The 24,406-nt window shown below is 33.3% G+C and overlaps 1 protein-coding gene across 6 annotated transcripts in view; it reads left to right on the top strand.

The window, feature by feature from the left end:
- Positions 1 to 24,406, top strand: part of LOC116850999 (activating transcription factor 3) — a 73,022-nt gene that overhangs the window by 44,472 nt on the left and 4,144 nt on the right. For 5 of the 6 annotated variants that reach the window (XM_032829950.1, XM_032829947.1, XM_032829949.1 and 2 more), the window contains 2 exons: positions 13,668 to 13,976; positions 18,601 to 18,737. In XM_032829950.1, the coding sequence (XP_032685841.1) occupies positions 13,730 to 13,976; positions 18,601 to 18,737 (384 nt within the window). In that variant the 5' untranslated portion in view covers positions 13,668 to 13,729. Of the gene's footprint in view, positions 1 to 9,083; positions 9,132 to 13,667; positions 13,977 to 18,600; positions 18,738 to 24,406 lie in introns of those variants that run through there. The other variant, XM_032829948.1, reaches the window with a different exon arrangement.

The raw sequence follows: 24,406 nt of genomic DNA, 5'->3' as shown, positions 1-24,406 counted from the left end.
TTACGGAGAGTGTCTTCCATCGTTGGCATATAGGTCACTGGGTATGCTGGCATACAGCAGAGTGGGCCCTTTGTCACGGGCCCCGAGAGATGTGGCCCGAGGAAGTCGTTTCTTTCGCGTCTTCTTTTTTTTGCCTGGCCGGAGCGGTCCGGGCGCGAGCAGAAAAAAAAGGCGCAGGAAGAGGAGGAATCGTAGAAGGCCGAGGAGCAGAAGGAGGAGGAGGGAGAGGAGTTGCAAGGGCATTAGGCCCCGAATACGGTGCGATAAAATTCTTACGAAACTCACGACGAACATGTATATGCCCGCATGCAGAGCGAAAGGGAAGAGGAGGTTCTCCCTCTCCTCCTTCTTCTCCTCCTTCTCTTCCTCTTTTTCTGGGTTGAGCAACTCCGCGACTAACTAGCCGCAAAATCTTGCCTTCCGAAAAATTCAACCGTCGAGAAGTACCTGGCGACTTTTGCGAAAGTTCTCTTTGAATTATTCTTTTCTTTTTCCTCAAGTTCAGAAGGCGCAAAGAAGCCTCCTTTCTGGCACACGAAAAAAACTTTTCTATTATTTTATTTACTTATATATTAAATTACGGGAAAATATATAGTATTGCTTTAGTACAACATACACATAATTTCCAATCGGATGACATGTTCAAAAAAAGACAAATTTTACAAAAACAAATCAATATTACGAAAAATTACGAGGAAAAAAATCGGCGTTAGTAAAATTTCTACAGCTAAAGGGCTAACACTATATTTTGTTGTTATTTTTAAAAGTTGGCCAAGAAAAAGGAAGACCAGGAAAGGTTGCGTTTTTGTTGCGAAATAAAAATTTATTAGTTGAAATTATTATAATAATTATAATAAGAAATGGTGGGAGAAATATTAACAAAAAAAATTTTTTTCAAATAATTTCTGTAAAGTACTCTTCAAACTATTCAACTTTCATTCAAAATATTTTTTTCTATTTCTTATAGTTTTCATTACATTCTCTTTGAATGAAAAAAACGATTTTCTTCAAAGAGGTATTTTACCCCCTAAACTTGCGAAAGGGCATATATAATAAAAAATGTATCTGTTATTTTGATCTAAAGTACAACATATTATAAGTTTATGAAAATCGGAGGCGAACACTTGTGCGAGTTTTTCTTGTAAGTACACTTAATATTTGCTAGACATACACACACAAAAATGCTGTTGTATGAATATCACTTGTGTGTTTGAAATTATTCTTCTTGATTCAGTGACAAACAGAAAAATATTCTATTATTAAGAAAATCGATCCTCTCTTCTTCCGTACATGTACTCGGCGTAACGAACCATTATTCAGCAAAAACTCATCCATCACAGAACAATGTTTTCGAGATCTTAGCCGAGGCGATGCTTTCTCCTCGCGAACTTACAGTCGGGCGACTTTAATCGCGATTGCTCAATTTTATGTATATAAAAAAAAAACGTTCGTCATATTATAATCAGGGATCTATGTCCATCCGTCGAGTTTCCTTCGCAATTTCGTCGAGACGCGTGTATCAGTGTCCGCGGGAGAACAAATCGCATTTAAATTTATTCACGATCGATATATCTCCTCTTGATGTCACCGATCACAATTCATTACCGCTATCTGATAGCGGCAGATAATGTTTGCCGATGATTTATATCAACAAGGGACCACATGAGAGACTGATGTACAACGACAAGCCGTTATTAAGTAAGCAGATTGCCGCTAATTGAAATTGTCCCTCATCGAGTCGCACTTAATGTATTATTATCGCGTTATGTACGGGGTGTTTTTAAACGATGAGAACTGTGCCGTCGTGCTTTGCATGAGAAGTAGCGAGAAGTGTCGCGTAAACACTGATCTAAAAGACGCATCTCGTTGACAAATTCTCGCCAAAATAAGCGCACAAGTTGAATATTCCATTGACTGAACTAGTGAGAAAGCACAATCAGTTCTACATCTTTGTTAATAAATAATTTATGCCATTACTAACAAAACTAACCTTTATCCGAAACTCCGTTCTTTCAGCGATCGAAAAATAATAGGGAATGAAATAATCAATATATATCAGTAAAAATAATTGTGTAATAAGATATTAAATAATTAGATGTCAGTATCAGTAATTAAACTGAAAAATCAACCATATTCTAATTACTAAATAATACATATACATATACACAGACTCAAAGATTGAATATTTATTAAATAATATTATAAAAAGAAATTGGCGTACCTTTTAAGAAAATGTTAAAGATCCTCCACTCTCTTTTTTTTAATATTAAATATAAATATAAAATAATATTAATCTTATTAATGTTTCGCAATATTTGTTTATTAAGACGTGTTCAATCACTGAGATATTTACCTTACCACTTTTATTTGATTTTGAATTTCGAAATTGTACGTCGGCATTATTTATACATTTATTTATTCAACAGAATCTGATATATATCGAAATCGCAAATCAGAAATCCCGAGCGAGACGTAGCTCGATCGTTATTTCCGAACGACGGATCGGTCGCTTTTTTTTTACAAGTGTATTTCCAAGAATATATTATTCAGTTGTTTGCCTCTCAACGATATTACTCATGCTATTTTTCGTGGTTTTTATGCATTCGGCCAAAAAATGCAAGCTAGGGTTGCTTGACGACGGATAAAAATACAGATTCTATAAAAATGTCACGCGTATACTCGCTATGTGCGTCCATATTTTTTTTTTAACGCTGACATTTAACAGTTTAATTTATTCACTGAAGCAGACTTGCACTAAGCTCTGCGCTTCGCGTCGTCAACGACGAGACGCACAGAAAAAGAGTTAGTATCTACTGATATACTTAAATTAACAACCATTGTTTCATATATAAGCAACGATGTATATAACTTTGTTAGAAGAATTGTTCAGCCTTGAATTTTAATAATTTTATTTGAATATCACAATAATTTTTTACGAAGTAGATGATTATTTTTATGACTATTGAGATCATTTCTCGGCACAAAAACAAATCCTTTTGTGCTTTCTGTTCATAAACAATGAATTTTTGAATAATAAGAAAATATTTTACTTTGTTGAATGATATAAAATGGATGCAAATAGTTTAGAAGAGATCGGGATTTCGTATATTTTAAAATTTCGAAGTTACAATTTTTCAAATAACTAATTGTTGCGACTGACTGTACAAACATGATAAAGGCAACCTTATTCTATGTGTTAATGCCTACCATATGACCCTGTTAATTGTATATTTTATTTTGTAATGACCAAAATATAAACATGCAACGTAGCCATCTTGCTTTGATACTGAGTTAAGTTGTCTAGTAGTGCAGGGGGCAAAAAGGCCACATACAAAATATGTAAAGTGAATATCCTAATAGTTAAACAAATGATGGAAGCATTAAAAATATACTTGTATTTAATATTTCCAAAAAGTCTTTGAAATTTCGTTAAAAAATATTTCTTTATATGACAATTTGTAATATTATTTAATGATCATTGAATTATTAAATCTGTATTGTTTAGTAATAATTATATAATTTTATTTTAATATATTATAATTAAGATATGCTTAATATAGTTAATATAATTAAGATATGCTTTATTTCTTAATTAAATTACTAGTACAATTGTCATTATATCTAATGTATCTTATTAAAATTATAATTGATATGTATTGGTTATTTTATTTTCTACACGGGAAAAAAAGATTTAGTTGAATTAACTAAATATCTGGTCGAATATGAACGATCCAGAAATTCCGATTGAAGTAATCCGAATTCTGTTTAAGTTAATAAGATTTTTCGTTAGTTCAACTAAATCTTTTTTTCCGTGTATTATTTCTCTTATAACAAACCAAATTTTTACATAACGTAGTTTTTCTTTGCAATTTTAATAATCACTTATTAATAAAAATGCAAAACTGATCAGGTTTTCTTATTAATTTAGTTATTAGGACATTTACCTTATCCTAATTTTAGAGTTTCCGTGAGAAATCTCTAAAGGCCTCCTACCAAGCCCTAATTATGGGCCAACTTTCCCTTGTCCGCTTATATACTCGATTTTAATTATTTTATGAATTCAACCATTTTATGCTTTTATTATTTGAAATAATATATCATACGTTTGCAAGGAACTTCATTTTAGCTACTAGTAATACGTCGCTTAACTTTATTCACTCAATGGAGTATATTACTAGTAATATAAAATTTTAAGACTCAAAAATTTATCTTGTTGCTATTAAATCAATTTTTTATATTCTTTAACTGTAATATTATCCCGATTTTAATGAAACTCAGGGAAAAGTGTTTTAAAATAACCATTTTGCAATTTTGTATCCTGTTTCTTCTCAAGATAAAAAAAGCACATGAGGAAAATACATATCCCTGGAGCCATCTAGACCCTCCTATGTTCCTCTCTATGTTCGTTTATATAACTCTATATAATCTCATTTTAAGATTTATATTTACGTGTAACGATATTTTCAAAACGAGAATGTTTTTTTTGTGTGGCGACTACGACTTGTATTCGTCAATAAGACCGTCCCTCCAATTTTTTTCCGCTCTTCCGACACTCGCAAGGTTACGTAATCCTCATCTCGCAGGCGGTGCCCGTGCTTATAAAAATACCAGGGTGTACATAACGAATATCCTCGTCGCTCGTCGCGCGTCATTCGGAAAAATTCGCTGTCGCACAGGGCTCGCCGTGGGCGGGCGTGCTAAAAGGTTGCCAATCGCTGTCAGAAGTAATCCCGATAGACACGCATAGCCGTCTTGACTCGCGGCTTTTTCAACATTCGAACGTAGACACGTCGATGCCGGAAACGGCGCGTCGGTAGAATAAAAGAGGGACGAGAGACAATCGGCGAAATGCACGAATGTCGCGGGAAATCTGTTCGTTAAAGATCAAAAATTGCAAAGAAGCTTTCAGGATCCACAGTGTTATCGAATTGGGCCAATAAGAGCCTACGCGCGATTATTGCGCAAAATATTGTTATATCTGGCGTCACAATCGGTTCAATAAGTTAACAATCGAATTTTCCGGCCTCTACTTTTGGCATTCTTATTAATTGTAACCGGAAAAATAAGAATCATTACGAAAGTATGAAGAAAGAAGATTCGTCGAATTGAAAGATTAATCGAAAACATGTCAACATGAGGATGACACAATTATACGCAGAGAATATTATAATTTTTCTCATATAAATTCTTTTCAGTTTTACTGTCTCCAGTAGTGCAATCAGTCTAGTCTATTTCGTTCAGGAAAATAGTAAATTTTAAATGGCATACCTCAGTTTCTTAAATATAAATAGTGCCTCTAAGCAAAACGCATTTACAGAGGTGAGAAAATTATCAGAATAATTTTGACTTCTTTATTCATTTTCTCTAGTTGTTCTTTTCAATAAATGTCTAATTTTAGGAAATATTACAATTTGTTAACAATATTTCTTGTAGATTTAAAATGATTATAGATTTGTATTACATATTGGACGACTAAATTATATAAATAATGACGGATATATATTATATATTATATTTATATTATTATATTATTATTATATTCTGTGTTATTAAATATATTTTGTATGTAAAAATAAAATTTTTTTATATAAGAAATAGCGGGTTACTTACTGTAAAAACTAATGTGTTAAATTTAAATTTAACACATTTCATGTGTCCCAAATCTTCCACTCTTATTTATATGTAAATTTAACACAAAACAGATGTGTTAAAAAGTAACACGCATAATATGGAAAACATTAACACAAAAATTTAACACTTGAACACCGTTAGGAATCACAGGTTGTGTTAAATTGATATATTTAATAAATATAGATTATGTCAATATAGGTCAGACATAGATTATGTCAATTTAACATTTTCATTTCATCAAAACCATCTCGGGTAGGAATTTGAAAAAGGGCTTGTATAGGCCCTAGATAGTTTTTCCCCATTTCTGTCTAGGCGCCATTCAGGCAAGCCAGAATAGGCCCTGTACAGAGATGTAACGCTTTTATAAGTCAGGGCCTGATTTGTAAATCTGCCTGTTCTGGCACGCCTATATAGACTCTATCTGGACATGCCTAAGTAGAAAAAAATATTCTTTTATGTATGAATACGTACTATTTTTTTCTAATAAAAACTATTCGTAAAGGTTACAACGCTTGCTGATTTTATTTGAAAACTTTAGATTACTTAAATTCCAATGCTACATCACATTTAAAATTTCTCACTGACACTGGTGGGACTCGACCTGGACCCTGCCTGAGGCATCTCTGGGTTATGAATCTCTTGGCTTAGACATTATACCACTTTTTCAATCAATATAAGCGTCTTACATTTTGTCCATATGTGTTGTGATTAACACAATAATATAATTTTTTGATAATATAACTTAATAAAATGATATAATTTTAATAAAAATTATATTTTTCGTACTTTTATTGTTAATTTAACCCTTAGCTAATGAGATGAGATCTACAAAATCCCACACTTTCATTTCGTTATTTTTAAATTTTCATAGTAAAATTTTTTTATTGTTGATTGTTATTAAATAAATAAATAAAGACATGAAAGACTATAAACTTTGAGTAATTATAAAGAAGTACAATTAAAAGAAAGAGAAATCCACCTTATCATATAAGATTTCGTTAAATTAATTAAATTTATATATAAATATATAAATCAACGCTTATTATAAGCGATTTCTGAAATATTTTAGTGAAAAAGATTTTGATAAAATGTTTCACAAATATTTCTAAATTATTTCAATGTTATATTTCAATATAATTTCCAAGTTATCTTTTGGAAAGCTTGCTGTGGAACCCTATGTGGATCCGCCTTATTTTGAAGACTGTATTTTTGAGAAAAACCAGGTATTTTGGTTTTACTTCAAACTTATGTGAATTTTACTTCAGTCTAAGACTGTAAACTAAAATTCTGTAAGACTTTAAACTATTTCAAGAATTGAATAAACGAGATCCTGACTGAATTATATAAATACATGTCTTGTTGTGTTGATGTCTACGGACATCCACATCTGTGCCTATTTTGGGCCTATTTACGAATTTTCCTTTAGAAATTCTTTTGTTTGACCGTATGTAGGTCTAATGATAGCAGGACTTATTAAGGATATCCCCAACAGCGCCTATTTAGAGTCTATTTAGGAAATTCTACTATCTTAGGGCATGCCTATCTAGGCCCTTTACGGACTTGGAGTATGCCCCGATAAAATCCTACCCGGGATAGATTAATATTTCCCTCAAATGTTAAAGTTTTATTTTAGTTAATTTAACATTATACATGTGTCAATTTAACAAACTGTGAAACTGACTGTATTCAAGTGTTAAATTTTTGTGTTAATTTTTTACATATTATACGTGTTACTTTTTATCACATTTGTTTTGTGTTAAATTTACACATAAATGAGAATGGATCATTTGGGACACATGGAATGTTAAATTTAACACATCAGTTTTTACAGTGTATAAATTGAGAAAAGATATCGGGAAATTTATTTTTGGGATAAAGTTTATTTCTATGAAACAAATTCATCATTTTTTTTATATATATATTTATATAATTTACAGTCGTAATTTATAGTCGTACAATATGTAATACAATATGTAACACTTTTAATCATTTTAAATCTATAAGGAATATCGATAACAAATTATAATATTTCCAGAAATTAGGCATTTATTGAAAAGAACAATTAGAGAAAATTAATAAAGAAATAAAAATTATTCTAATAATTTTTACACCTCTGTAATCTGTGTCATTGTCATGTAAATTCGACTATTTTTTCCATTTATTCTATTTTGAAGGTCTAGACGAATTTATTCGAGTCATATTCTTTTGCTTTTTGGGATTTTAGGGATTCTTTAGAGACGCATTTTTTTCCGCACACACGATACATAATACCACCTCCTATATAGCGAAACTATAATTGCGGAGTCCTCCAAGCCGTTGCGGAATTAACTCCACGCTCGGACTTTACGGGTTGTCGAGAGGAATTCGGAATTCCTCGGTAGAATTCTCACGGAATCGCCGACAGGCGAGGAAAAAAAACGCGAGTCTCAAGAGCCTGCTCTTGTCTCGTTATCTCGGAGACGCTTCGATTGCTCAGGTGCTGCGTCGCGTCGTGTCGCATCGCGTCGCATCTTGCGGCTTGTGGGCGGTGTGGGCGCGTGTATCGATCATTGATAGATCGCGAAGGTCGGCCGCGCTTCGCATCGATAAGGATCTCCGTGATTTCCGGCACGACTGTATCCCGAGCGCGTACGAGTCTTTGTTCCCCGCGACTGATGCGAATATAATGATGCGCACTTGTGCATTTCGGCGAGCCAAAGTGGAATGAAAATGGCGAAACGATCTCTCTGTCTTTCTCTTCCTCTCCAATAGATCAAACCGATAGATAATATATTTTAATATTTCATACGGAGATAATTTTTCTGTGAAATCGAAATTCTTTAAATTTTTTTGAATTCTTTTGAATTCTTCAAATTTTTCTGTGGATAAGTCTGTGGAAGATATTACCATTCGTGGAAAATTGAAAAAGTATACTTATGAGATATATACTTACATTATTTGAAATATTTGAAATCAGTACGAGAATTTATTCTTGTGCACTAACCAACAAAATGGCCTCAATGTATACTCTCACATAGATAATTAAGTTATTAAGTACTACATATTAGAAGAAAAGGTAATTTATAGCCCTCTGTCCTTTTATATTTTATATAATAACTTTGTATAATAATCAATATTTTAAATTGAAATTTTAATGATTATATAAATGAAAAAGTAGGAAAAAGCATACAGGAACATCGTTTGAGGAAGAACCATGATTTTGATTGGGATCATGTCAAAGTTGACATGAGGAACGCTTTTATTTAAAACGCCTGATCTCAGAAATGATTTTCATCAAATTGCAGAAGCAAGGTCTTAACTCACAAAAGGATACCTAATATTTGGGCATCAGCTACTGCGGCTTGTTATGAAAATAAACTTTGTTTTGGTTTCTTTCTCTTCCAGAAGTCGTTTCCGCAATGTTAATGCTAGGTATATAAATCTGTAATTATTTGTATTTTGAAGACGTGGCGATGTTATCGTTGACAGGATCGGTTTACTTTTAGCTGAACTCAACAAAGGTATTTTATATTGTTCAGTTTTAATTATTTGTTATATTCCAATTTTACTTATTTTTATTTTATTTTATATGTTTTTTATAGTTATGACGACTACTTCTCAATATTAATTTATTACTTAATATTATTTCGGTAACGATCTTGTCGGCTTTAATATTACGACTAACATTCATGTCAATTTGCGCTGGTCTTTTACTAATTGTAATGCGTTCGTGTTGTAAACCTTGAGTTTTATTATCACTGAAGAGGGTTTATGGTTAAGCCGAAACGTATGATTGTTTTATATTGATTATTCATATTCAATAAATATTACACGATTTCCTAATACAAGGAAGGTTTTTTACCCATATAGCACTATTAGTCCTGTGCTTGAACTCGGATTGTCTTTTTCCTACTTTTTGATTTATATCTTCGTATGCGAGTTCTTATTTCTTTCTCTAAATTTAATGATTATATTTGTCAAAGTATTGGTTAATCAATTGCAGACTTAAAGTTATGTAATGTTTATCACTTAGGACAATATTTATAAAAATATGGCGATATTTATAAAAATTAGATTTTAAAAATGTATTTAAAAAACAGTATTTTGTTACAAATTTAGAAATTTATTCAAAATAAATTTTTAGAATAGCTTCTATACAAAACAAGTAGATTTTTAAAGCTAATTGTAAGATACTATGTCCTCTAATTCTATATTTCAAGCGAAAACTTTTACTGAAAGAATATTCCTTTTATGATGAGAAGAGAAGAATAAAATTGTGCTTAGAATATTTTCCTTTTCGTTTTAAAAGAAACCTCTTGTAATATGTACGGTGCCTGACAATTCATAACACACCCATGCAAATAGAACTGAACAAAAGATTCCTCTACCATTTCGCAAATAACCACGTAAAATTTGAGTTATTAATTTAAGTAAAGAGGATTAATAAATAATCAGGTGGGCGCGATACGGTAAATGACACGTAATGGCGAGATCTACTGTCGTGTGTTTGTGCATTACATCAAACTGAACAAAAGAATCCTCTATCATTTTACCACGTTTAAAAACCACGTGGATTTTTAATTATTAACTAAAGAAGATTAGTGCAGGATTATGCATCAATCTTCAATCAAAATACTTCTCTCCGTTCGTCGACGGAATCTCATTTAATTGATTCTATCGCGATTGTCATTTTCTTAAGCGAGCTTGAAACGCGCGCGGGATACCTGCGATTGTCTCGATTTTATTGCCTGCATAACTCGCTGCATTAAATCTCAGCTGCGCGCGCGTGTGCGTCGCATTAGATTGTCCTAGTTGCATTTCCTTCGCGTTTTCCGCGCGCCTCGAACGACGTGGTTGTGTTCTCGCAAAAGCGAAAGATTGCTGCGAAAAGTGATACAGCCGAGGGGGAACGTGAGTCTTAAAGTTTCGGGCGAGATTCGTGGCCTGTAATTAAGCGAAGTCTCTAGCGGAAGAGGAAGAGGGGAGTGGTAGAGGGAGGGAGCTGTGGAGATTTCTCGAAATAAATTATTCCGCGAAAACCGCAATCAAGGATGTCGTTCTATCACCGTCTACGGTCTCTGGAATTCCCAGGAAAGAGAGGCTCGACGAAAGAGAAGGCGAGAGAGAGAGAGAGGGAAGGAAAGAGAAAGAGAGAGGTCGTTGTTATGCGTGGACCGTTATTGTTGTTGTGTTGTCAGTATTCAGAGAGAAAAGTATGAGTTTCTTTGTTTCGCGCGCGCGCTCGAAATAAATAATAGGGGAACCGGGGCTATATGGTTCCAGGAATGTTTTTTTTAAATATTTATTTTGTATTTTTTAGTATTTATCTCGAGAGGAATAATGGGTGCAAAATCGTGTGAAATAGTTCTTTTACAACATAAATATTTTTGTCTAAGTTTTTCATTAAAATCGGAATAATATTACAGTTAAGAAATAGAAAAAACTGATTTGGTAATAGCAAAGTAAATGTTCGAGCCTCTCGAAATTTTAATATTCTTCATCGTAAATAAACAAAATTAAGCGATGTGTTACTAGTTGAAATTAAATTTCTTGCAAGTGTATGCTATGTTGTTTCTCGTAATAAATGCAATTTTCATTTATAAGATGATTGAAATTGGGCTGATGGGCGAACGAGGTAAAAAGTTGGCTCATAATTAAGGACCGGCAGGAGAGCTCTCGTGGAGACTAATACTGGCATATTAATCAAAATACATATTTTATATGCCTTATTTACCCTGCGCTACTGGACAACTGAATTTGGTATCAGGGTAAGATGGCTATGTTGCTGTATGTTCGTTTTGGTTATTACAAAATAAAATATACGGTCAACAGAGTCGTGGCGGGCATTAAGGGGACTGAAGAGTCAGATTGCCTGAAAATCGTGCTTGTTTTTTCAGTTTTTTTTTATGACAAACTGAATGAATATGCGAAAGTGTTATTTTGACGTGTATTTATACAACATATAAAAAGAAGAAAAATATAATTTTGATGATAAAATACTCAATATAAGTGTATGCAGTTAAAATATATTTCGTTTTTCTTTTCAAAGTCGTCATTTTGCAATAATAACTTGACTCTTGGTGGTTTAATTAAGCTGAATTTTAGATAGAAAATTTCCGTAAGCCTGTCGTTATCGTGTGAACCACTATAATAGAAATTGAGTAAAAATTAACGAAATTGTAAATATCTTAATGGAATATTATTAAATTTTCAATTCTTTTATAGTAAAAATATTAATATTTCAAAATAAAATATTTTTACAAATTTGTTAATGGTTCACACGATAACGATAAGCTTACGAAAATTTTCTACCTAAAATTCGGCGTAATTAAACCACCGAGAGTCAAGATATTACTGTAAAATGACGAGAAAAACTTGAAAAGAAAAATGAAATATATTTTAACTACATGTACCATACACTTATATTGAGTATTTCATCATCAAAATTATATTTTTCTTCTTTTTATATATTGTATAAATACACGTCAAAATAACATTTTCGCATATTCATTCAGTTTGTCATAAAAAATTATGAAAGAACAAGCACGATTTTCAAGCAATCTGACCTTCCAGTCCCTTTAATACATAAAAGAAGGTTGCCTCTATTATATTTATACAATCAGTCACAACAATTAATTGCCTGAGAAGTTATAACTTCGAAATTTTTTAATGTAGGTCATCTAGCTTCGGTGTTTCCTACTTGATATGGCGTCGTTATCTAGAAAGTTGCGATTCGATTTCGCAAATTATCAGAAGACTACCCACGTCAGCGCGTACGCTCGTCCGCTGAGTATTATCCGGCAGTATTCGGTAATTCATGACACAACCGGAAAAACGCAACCGATAAGTGGATCTGTGAACGATAAGTGATTCTGTGTCGTGAACAAAATGTTGTAGCCCCGGAGCACTCGCCGCCTTGACAAGAAAACGAACGGCAAAGTAATTGTTCGAGCCTCTCGAAATTTTCTATTAATACTCTTCATCGTAAATGACAGAGGCAGCCTTCTTCTATGTGTTAATGTCCGCTACGATCCTGTTAACCGTGTATTTTGTTTTGTAATAATATGCAGAAAAATATTTTTCTGCTGCTAAGAAAACGCCGCGATTCCCTGGTAGAATTGTGTGCACTCTGTGTAGACGTGTCTGCTCAATTGTTGTCCAGTAGAGAAGGCTGGGATGAGAAGGTTGGATGTCTCATATTTCAGAATTTCGAAGTTACAACTTTTCAGACAATTTATTGTTATGACTGATCGTACAAATGACAGAAGCAGCCTTCTTCTATGTATTAATGTCCGCCACGATCCTGTTAACCGTGTATTTTGTTTTGTTATAATCAAAATATTAGCACACAGCAACGTTGCTGTTTTGCCGTGATATTGACAAGGAAGATGGCCACGGTTGGAATATTAAATAAATTAAATTGTGTAAATACGATCGAGAATATGTTAAATCGTCTTTATGATCGCCTCATTGAACTACAGTTAGAGTTTGTTTCACGCTAACAGGAGAAAAAATTTGAAAAATTATTAGAAAGATTGGAACAATTACACTATATAAAAATTTAAAATTGATTTCATTTTAATCTGTCCGACTTGACTAATATTTTAACAATACATTATCTTCTTAAGAGTTTACGAATTCTGATTTTCTCCAAATAAAATTCTCTCCGTGTAAAATATTGAAGCGCGCGGTTTATGTTTTTTTAGAACAAACTAGCCGTGGCCCGTCGAGAAGTATAACAATTTTGAAATTGAGAGTTTATTTAACTCGATTAGAATTGCTTCGACTAATTTTTTTCTAAATAGTGTAATTAGAATATCAAGAAGAGAGAGAAAATATATTAAAAAAGTTTACGGAGAAACGCTTTGTACAGTACGCCGGAATTTCATTCGATCTTCAAGACTAGAATCGTAGCGAAAGGTTGGAGGGAGGAAGGGAGTGAGGGAGAAACGAGAAGCCCGCCGCGTCCTCGAAACGCTCAATTACACTTAGCGTGCTTTCAGACTTAATTAGCCAGTTGATTCACGCGAGCGACGCGCTCTCGTGTGTGTTTCCAGGTTTAAATGGTGAGAGCCCCACCACCATCGACAGCACCATCGCCACGACCATCACCATCGCCATGTACAATCTGAACGTGAACGTGAATCCCAGCCCGACGGCTGGGGCTGCCGCGGGTCTTCTCGGTGTCGCGGCGGCCGAGGTCACGCCAAGGACACCGGAAATCGTAAACTCTCTGATCGCCATGACCAATCCCTTCGAGGGCTACAGCAGCAACGAGAAGAGTAGAGACCGCACGGACTCGACCAGCAGCGGCGAGCCCAGCCCGCCGAGTGTCCAGCACACCTGTAGTCAGCTCATCAAAGAAGGTAAACATACACACAAACTCACACTTATACATGTTCTTCCTCGTGAGTGCCGCGGATTGACGTTTACGATTTTGTTTTTATTTTTTTTATTCAATTCTGCTTCGTATACACTCGGAAAAAAATATAATCCCATTCTTAGTGGAATCCTCTTATATATGATCTCAAGAGGATTCTTCTAAAATCGAGAGGAAAACATTCCAACACCTGAAAAGGAAAAGAATTCTAGGTAAGGAGTTGCAAGGCGTTATTTCCTATAATTTTATATTCTAAGTGGAATCTACACAATGGTCTTCAACGAGCCAAGCACTTTTACGTATAATGTATAATACGTTGTTGGATTCTGAAGTTTTATAATGGAGATGTGCCTTTTAAAGATAAGGATAAATAAGATAAGGATAACAGAAATATAGCGTTGCTTTATATCAACCCATGTGTTGTGTCATCAGACCTAATTATTGGATCTAATTCTAGATTTTGAATTTTTTTTTTAAGCCAATTGTTCTTAAAAATTGATATTTCAGGATTTTTATTCTTTCTCCAGAAGTCTTCCAGAGAATAAAGAGAAGACGAAAAGAAGAATTTTCTTACATCTCTTTAAATAGATCCAATCAATCCTTTGATTTAATTATTAACACGATCGGAAGTTGAAGATTTAGATTGGATAGATTGCGAGTGTTAGGAGTGTTAGGTTCCTCGGAAAATAAAAGTAATTTGAAATTAACTGTCAAGAAATTTCCTCACGAACGACATTAGTCAAGTTAAGAATCATTTGAGTCTCATACAGTCCTCATTGACATACTTCTACTAACATCTTCAATCGATCATTTACAACATCAGAAGGACATCCTCTATCCTTCGCCTTTATCTTTAAGACTTACATTTCCGTTACGAAACTTCAGAACCAACAAGACACATTATACGTTCTCAAGTGATTCCATGCTTGGTTAATGTTAGGTGGTTTGAGAGGCATTGTGTATGTTTTATTCAATTCTGCCTTAAGTACACACTCAAAAAAATATAATCTCACTGAATAGAATCTTCTCAATATATGACCTCAAGAGAATTCTTCTAAAACCTAAAGAAAAATATCCTAACACTTGAAAAAAGAATAATTGTAATTGCAAGACATTGTTTCCTGTAATCTTATATTTCAATATATTTATTATATTTATTCGAAGTTTAAATTCGTGCAAAAATGCGATACTCAACTTTAAGTTGTGATTCCAACTTTAAGTTTGAGGATCGTCAGGTATGCAAATCATTAACTGAAAAAGAAGGAACGACATCGATATATAAATTAATGGTTAATCTTTCGTGAGATATAAACAGATGAACAATATGACAAACATTAATTTTTTACGTGTTATTGTTTACTGCGTTAAAGTGCGGCATGAAATTAGCCATTATTTTGATAAAAATGATCTTAAGTCGCACTTAATGCACTTCATATGTATTTATTTATAATATCTCTCCGAATCTTTTTTCCTCCGATTGTTTCTCGAGCAGTGCAAGTTTTTTCTCACTCCCTCTTTCGCTCTTTTTTTGCTCTCGCTCCTTCGCGACGGTGCATGCATCCAGCGCGACGCATTAAATCGCAAATCCTGTTCCTTTCAAATTGCGGCGTTACGCAACAGACACGGGCGGAGGATCGTTATCGTAATTGCCTCGCTGTGTGTTTGTGTTTGCACCGGTTATGCTCGCGGCGGAGATCGACCCGTTATACACCGCCGCCGAATTAATTAATTGGAATTAAATTGATTTTCGACGGTGGGGCGAAAACGGATCACGCCCGACGTGAAATGTCGGGTATGCGTTCCTTTATTATCACAAAGCGTGAAGTCGTGTTTGCTTAGTATACTCTACCTAAATTTCTTCCAGTGAAATTCCACTCGAAAAGTACATTGAGAAAAATTATCCGATAAAAAATTAACAAATGAATATTTCCGATCAGTTTTTATATCCCATCAGAATATCCGATTAAATTTAATAGGATATTTCCTTTACGTGAGATAAACCGATCAAGAAATTATGAATCGATATTTCTCATCGGATGTTTCCTGATCAAGTATAAAAAATTCATCGGTATTTTGATCGGGAATGTCCGTTTGTTAAGTTTTCATCGATGATAATTGATGATTTTTCTATAGAGCGGCAGTCACTCGATTTCGAACAATTATTTCGTTCATACAAAGTATCTGTTTTTTTCCGAATTGTCAAGGTAACATTGTTATTCGAATAAATTTAATAATTTAATAATTCGAATAAATTTAATAACTTAATAATTTGTTTCATCGCCTATTTATTCACGGTAAAAAACATTTTGTTGAAACATATTTGTTGAAATCAATCTTTGTAGAAATTTTTGTGTTCAATTTTTCACATACCCGTGTGTTAGTTTAACATGTTGTTGTGTTATTTTGACTATTCTGCATTGAATTCATATTCGCCATTTCTAAGTGTTAAAATAACACGATAGTATCCAAGTATTATATTATTACTTGTGTTATTTGTTTAGATATTTACCTTGTTAAAATAACATAAGAATGGAGTAGGCAAATTGTGAAATGTGTTAAATTTGACATAAGATATTTTACAGTGTTCTAATGGACTGAAACATTCACTCATCTAGAATCCACTTTAGATTTAAATTCAATTTATTTATTTATTTATTTTAAGTTTTTTTCAAGCATTCATTCTTGTGATTCGATATTTTCACTGTCGTTTTGAATGAGTTTTCACTCGTTTTAAACGTGATCTTGCTTCAAGAAACTTCAAGAAACTTACTTCAAATACTTAAAGAAACTTAGAGCTTTCAAAGTTTCTTCAAGCGAAATTTTATTAAAAAGTTAAAGTGCGGAATCTTTCGAAGTCAAGTAACTTTTTGTTCATATGAAGCGAATTTTCTCACTTGTCATTTCTTTTATTTGAAATTAAAGAGTGTTTTTATGCATTGAAAGATTGGTGCGAAAGATTTGTCATTTTTTCTATTAAATTTCTGTGGAGAGCTTTAGTATTAAATAGAGATAGGAAGTCTTCGTTAAATGTCCGAAAAAGAATACCGGAGTCGATGTACTTCATCTTATTCATAACAATTATTAAACCTTCGAAGTTGGATAATTTTGTCTTCTATCTTATTTGATAAATAAGATACATCTTTTGCACCAATCAAACCGCCGCGACAAGAATACATTCCTCCTAATTAATGGAAATATTCATTCGTGGTAGTTAAAAATCCACTGTAGGTTTTAATGAAATCTTCACTCTTGTGTTTTCGTGTGGGCGGTATTTTCACATTTGCTTTGAGTGGATTTCCACTCGTTTTGTGCGAGACTTCATTCCAAGAACTTGAGACAGTCACCAGAGTTGTAAAGTCCACTTTGGACGATTCACGATCCGCGATGGAATTTGGAACAGAGTTTCATTTGCAATTTGAAGCGTTGTGCACAGGAAAACGCTTTCACTAATGTATGTACGCAGTACGTATCTGCAATTTTAACTCTTTAATTGTAGCTCTTTTCGAATGTTGCCTCTTGAGTGGAATTCTGTCCCAAGTTCCACGTCGCGAATGACAAGTCACCTAAACTTCAAGGCGTGTGCGACTCTCTCGGCCACTACAATGATCCCACGAAGGCCACGGGAATGTCCTTGCGCCGCGTGGAAAATTAGTGACGAGTGTAATAATCACTATATCATTCTCAGCGACATTACTAACGCGCGCCGTAATATTTTCAACTTCTCCCAGGCGGAAGTTTGTAATTTATTGCGGCGTGATGCCGAGCCAAGGAACTCGGGTGAAATAAAAACGTTCGCGGATTCGCGTAATCTCCTCTCGATCTATGTTTGTGATTCTGCATGACGACTATAACTACCCATATTGCATTTCTGTATCTCCAACTGTGTGTGTGTCCTTAACCCCTTCACTACCGGAGAATTTTCGTCGTTTAAATGACGTGTTAAATCGTTTCTAATTTTTGAATCTGCTAATTAAAAGCAGAATATATAAAAGATAATATAATAGTGAAACATAACTGAACGTTATTTGTTTTTGATGATGAATACTTCTTACTGCAGCATCTATATTTAAATTTATAATAAGTTAGGTTTCGACATTTATTTCATATATAAAATTATTATGTATACTAAATGAAATAAATAGGAATAAATTTCTAGTCGATTAAGCTTCGACATTTACTTGATACATAATTATATTATACATTGATTTAATTATTATATATTAATTATTATATATTGATTTAAAAAAATATAAATGAAATAGATGAAATAAATTGTTATGTAATTAATGAAATAAAAATATTTTTAGCCAATTAAATTTTGACACATTTTTTCCGACATAAAATTATCTGACATATAATTAATATATATTAAATATAGATATAAAATGCTGAAGCTTAATTATTAATTAGCAAGGACGATAGTTATTCTTATTTCAAAGAAGCTGCCATTGCTACAAATTGCTTAATTTCCTTTCTGTGCGTATGTTTTTTTAGTAAAGCGTCTTGTGGTCATCACAGTTGTATTTAATCAATGAGTAGGATTATCCCTTCTTTGTGTATATTAATTCCAAGAATATGAAATTAATATTTTAATTATAATCGGATTAAAGGGCTGAAGCTGACGCTGCAGACGAAGAGGAGAGCCAATGGCAGCGGTGACGAGGGCAGGAAGAAGTTGAAAAAAGAGGACGGCAGTGCCGACGACGAAGAGGAGGAAGAGTCAAGCAACAATAACAACAAGAATGGAGTGAGGATCTTTTATATTTATTACGTATATTTTATTGTTCTCGTTAAAGGCGATAATGCCAGATCATCTTTTCGTGTTATCTCGATCAAATTTCACGTTTTGCCGTCTCGTCATTGAATCTTCGCAGGCTCTTTTCTCCCTGTTATGGACAAATATAAATATAATGCACTGAGAGAAAAAAATACCTAAAAAATAAAAGAAACAATTTTAAAAAATATTTCAGGAAATATTAAAAAATTCGATGGGTACTATAATAACATATTGACTTAAATTTAATATGTATACTTTTAATTTGAGGAGAAATTTTTGCCATATACAGAGTGTTAGTTAAGTATGTTGCCATACTCAACCGAGCGATTCTTTAGTTTATTTCAAGTAAAAAAGTTCATATAAACATGTGTCCTAAACGGCTTAGTTTCCGAAATAAAAAAATTTAAACGTGTAGTAATAATCTGTTTTGTTTAGAACAATCTCCTCTAGTACTGGTGTTCTAACTGTCATAGGCTTTTCAAGATCAACAGTGTTCCTTACAAAAGAAGATGGCGGTGAACATTCGCAAATGTTTTACGACATGGTAAATTGAGATATCTTTCTGCATAAATACGCCTTGCCTCACGTGAGTTACCATTTGCAAGACCGTAGGCAAAATGCATATTTGCCATTTCAAAATTTGTAAACTTAAGTATGTTAAAACCGATTTTGATAGACTGAAACAATTTAGTCCGAAAACGTATGCACAAACTAACCGACTCGCAGCAACATCAGAACTGAAGTCTACTTTTGATTTTATGACTTTGACTTTGTCACTTTGTTTACGATCGTGCGAATGGTAACTCACGTGAAGCAAGGCATATTTATGTAGGAAGATATCTCCAACGCAATTTACCGTTTCGTCAAACATTTGCGAACATTTCATCTGTATTTCGGAAACTAAGCCGTTTAGGACACATGTTTGTATGAACTTTTTTACTTGAAATAAACTAAAGAACCGCTCTGTTGAGTATGATAAAAAAGTATACTTAACTAACACCCTGTATATGGGAATATATGTAGGTTATTCAGAAAAAGAGAGGGCAGATAGTATTTATTATACCGAGTAAAAAAATGTTTAGTAAACATTCATCGGAACAACAGATTGAAAAATCAACCCTTTCAGAATTATAAATGTTTCTCGGTTTTGGTAACGCAAATTATTAGTGTGCTTCCATTGATCAATGAATGAACGAACGATATATATTATGTTATTATCGCTTTATTATTACTTTGATATTTACAAAAAGTCTTCTACATATCCCTCAATTCATATTTCTACACACGCTCGATATCTTTGTATTACAGAATTCTCCGATTTTTTTATACTTTTCCACAAAGAGACGTTGTACAGCTAGAATATTTCCATTGACAAGTACATGTGAAATGCACATCTGCTGCTTCTTGATTAAAATTTATAATCAGCTGACATAATTGAGAGGATATTCTTGCGCGTCTCTTGAATACTCCGTGTGATCACTGATTCTGAGGACAACTAACTATACTGTACTGAAGCAAGATAACAAAGTAAATATTATTGTGTAGAAAGGAAATTGATTCGAAGAAAACGAAAAATTTTTAAAAGAGAACATGTAAACATCTTTTGTAAACATCAAAGTAATAAAATGATAAGAATGGCAGTTGCTTTCTGCACTAAGAGGAAAAAATGATTGATCTAATTAAAAGTATAATTATTTCTGTCCTCAACCATATTTTTTAGTTGTTCTAACACGAAAGTAGTAGTAGCAGCGTGCTTATATTGTTACTAACATTACAGTAGAATTTAATTAAAAAAAAATAGTTTTCTTGATTATAATTTATAATAATTATTATTCTAATAATAATTATTACTTTATGTGATTATAGCTACAAGTACCAAACGTTTTCTGTCAGTATGGTTGCAGCAACCATATAATTGGTTGTTCCGTATTTCATTATTAAATCTAGTTGGCACAACCAGTTTATATCGTTTCTTTCGTGTATGTTTTCTTAAAACATTAACATTTGATTCTAATGTATAAACACGCAATGTCGCCACGACGGCAGATGTCGCCACTACAACTGACCTACCCAGATAGCATAAAATCTTCAGAGAATATTCTAGAACATTCTTAGGATGTATGAATGTCCTTAGAACGTCTTTAGAACATCTTTTGAAGATTTGTATGGGTATATTTCGCGTGACCACGAATCTTCTTTAATTAATATCTCGATAATTATTGCGAATATCGCCAAACGGTATGGGACTTTTATGTTCACCTTAATCCGTACTATGCTTTCATGAGAGTTTCAGAGGTTGTTTTTGGACACTTTGTATAAATAAAAAATAAAATTTTAACTGAACGCTCGCCTTATATGAAGGAAATGAAGAGTTAAGTAAATATATGTTTATACTGAGAGAAAAATTACCTTAATATCAACAAATATTTCTTTGATTGAGCTGCCATTAACATATTAATTTAAATCTAAATTCTCTATATTTAAGCCAAATATTGTTTACTTGAATCAGGTAAACTATGTTCGATTTAAATCAAGAGCATTTAGATTTAAGTAAATATGTTAATGGCACCCATCAAAGAAATATTTGTTGATTTTAAGGTAATTTTTCCCTCAGTGTACATATTTTGACATATTTACTTTTAAGTAAATATGTCATTAGTACTCACTGAATAAATATTTGTAATTTTTTGGATATTTTTCTCTCAGTGTGCCAAAAGTGCAGGAATACGTACTGTACGAGCGAAATAATTCTCCCAGTCCCGGGGAGAGCGCGCGAATGGATCCTTCCTCCGAACGGATTCCTTTCGCCGCCGATTCCTTTCGATCCTCGTGTCCCGCGCGCGTGTCCTTGACTGCCGTCGCGAATAATCTCGCGCCGCGAATAAATTAATTCCGACGGGCGCCATCGCCCAGTCCTTTTCGGCGGCACTCGCGAATTTGCATGCCACGCATGCGAATCGTTTGTTTACGGCTGGAAGTGCAGATTGGCTAAAATTAGCAAAATTGCGTGCGCGCGAAGAAGCAACACGCGTCCCGCAATTTTAATGTCGCCCGTACAACACATACAGCGTCAAATCGCGCTCACAATCGCGCGATTGCGTCTATCTTCGTTCCGATATTTCCATTCTCATTTCACTCGCAAGCGCCTAGCCTCGCTACTCTGGGCGAATCTAACAAATATATATATATATATCGCGATTATGCATATTATACACGTGCGAATCAATTTCATGAGGAAAATTGAGGAATTTGGACGTGCACTTTATATCGAAACTTTGTACTAATTGGAGTTATTAATTCGGATGTCGCAAATCTCGAACGCACGGTGTCCCGCCGCTATCTAGTACGTCCTCTTCCTTCTATGGTACAAAAATATACACGGAGAGAATATTGTGGTAAAAATTACAATGCAATTTTAGTAGTTCGGGAATAGACTGGCATTATTACGAAAATGAAAACAGTAAAACTATAAATAAAAGTAAAACTATAAGTAAAAGTACAACTATAAATATACGATAACTCTTATTATTTAACGACATTTATGGTCATTTTTATTATGTTTTATTATAATTTCAAATCTGTTTTAAATTTAAAGTTTCTTTGTTCTGAGATTTCTTTGAAATCTCCAAACGAATGAAAAATTATTCAAAGTAATGCAAGAAATGTTTACAATTCCAAAAGCGAAAAATTTACTCAGCATGAAGAAAAGCACTCAATTCATCAAACTAGCATGAAGGAAAGCATTCAATTAATCATTTCAGCTATCGTTCTATTCTTTTAGCAGAAATTCCAACGAAAGAATTTGAAGAATTTTACGAACACGTGTAGCCTTTTATTTTGCGTTAGCTAGAGTTATTTTTAAAGGACATCGTCTACTTCGATGTTATTTGATCGAGAACATTTCTGAGATAACGCGATGATATAATTAATTTACTGATATTAATTATGCGAAACCTCACGTAGGCAAATTCTACGTTGTGATGAAAATTATTTTTTTAATTGATGGGAGAATGCCAGTGCTTGAAAGTACAAAATGTACAAAACCAAAGTAGTATTAAAATAGAATTGAAACACAGAGGGAATATTGCAACAAATATTACAAGATTTTTTAATCCTGGACCATACAGAAATTATGATCAAATTATTATACATTTTTTTAAATATTATATGCAGGTTTAACTTTTTCCTATAAAATTATTATAATGGAATGTTTTTTATAATCGTATCAGATTGTCAAATGTACTATTTCTATAATAATTTATATATATCACAATTCCAGTGTAGTTTAATTTTACAAAAAGATATTGTAAAAAAATATCTAATTTTAACATAGTGTTTATAATATTTTCTTTGTATATATCGATGTAAAAAATGCGTGTCTCTACACTGAGAGAAAATATAACTAAAAAATAAGGAAGAAATTTATTCACTTGATACTAATAACATGTTTATTTTTGAATCTAAATTGTTTGATTTAAACAGAATAAACAGCTGCTTTTATGAAAAGCTGAGCTCTTAAGAAAATGTATAATTTCTTAAAAATATTTTATATTACTAAAAGTAATATAAAATAAATAAATATTTCATATTACTAAAAGTAAATATGTTGTTACTATCCGCATCCAATAAATATGTAATTATTTCTTAGATATTTTTCGCTCAGTGTACAACACGAAAAAGAATGAGTAAAGGAAACTGAGCTGCGGTTTATAAGTTTTCGTAAATGCATCATGACGTAGTATACCGGCGTTTTAGCATATTTCCTTATTACCGTATCCGAGGATCACGTCGAGAGCTCCACGCTCACGTCAGGCCGCAATTAGCATCTCTATACGAATACACGCTAATTCACGCGAGAGTGCAACGAGCCGCGAACGATTAACACATCCTCCTCGGACGACTTATCGATCGTCATTAATCAACGTCGCGCGCCATCGATGGATTTTTCGTCGTTTGTTTAGGAATGGCGAAACTTAATCTAGCGATCGAAATTAGCATGTCGAATATTTTCGAAATATCCAAGGATTCTACCGTTCCGAGGAGCGCGCAGCTAACATTTTCTGGCAGAAGAGGTCACTCTGCATGACTTCATAAATCCTTCAAGTTCCACATCCATCTTGTCGATAACTTGAAGTCCCAGGGACAAAAGCATGCGTATTTTACAATTTCGTGTGCGTATTCTACAAAAACGTGCGACTACGCTAAAATCCAACTGTGAAGTTGAAAAAATCAGGGAAACTCTATACAGATACTTTTGTCAAGTTTCTAACGTTTTAAGTCAGGTATTTAAGAAAGTACAATCTTTCCTTTAGCGAATTTCTCTTTTATGTACACACATACACCACACACACACACACACACACACACACAGAGTGTCTCTCTGACTTGTACCATACCAGAGTTAATATGTATTAGGTATACAACTTTGCTTCCGCCGTTTTTTTTTCCGAAATTCGAGGCTTTATTGTAAAAAATTAGTTATACATTTATGATTCAAAGTATTGTCCATCGCTGGCCACTACTTTCTCCCATCTTTCGGGCAGCGTACGAATCCCGCGTCGAAAAAACTGGTCATCTTTTGAGGCGATCCACGAATCGATCCAATTTTTTACATCTTTATAAGACCGGAAGTGCTGGTC

Source organism: Odontomachus brunneus, unplaced genomic scaffold (genome assembly GCF_010583005.1).
Source record: "Odontomachus brunneus isolate Ranch 3 - 2012 unplaced genomic scaffold, Obru_v1 Obru_scaffold_164, whole genome shotgun sequence".
Taxonomy (NCBI): Eukaryota; Metazoa; Arthropoda; class Insecta; order Hymenoptera; family Formicidae; genus Odontomachus; species Odontomachus brunneus.
Note: the sequence above shows the minus strand (reverse complement) of the source record. Positions and strands in the feature narration are given on the sequence as shown.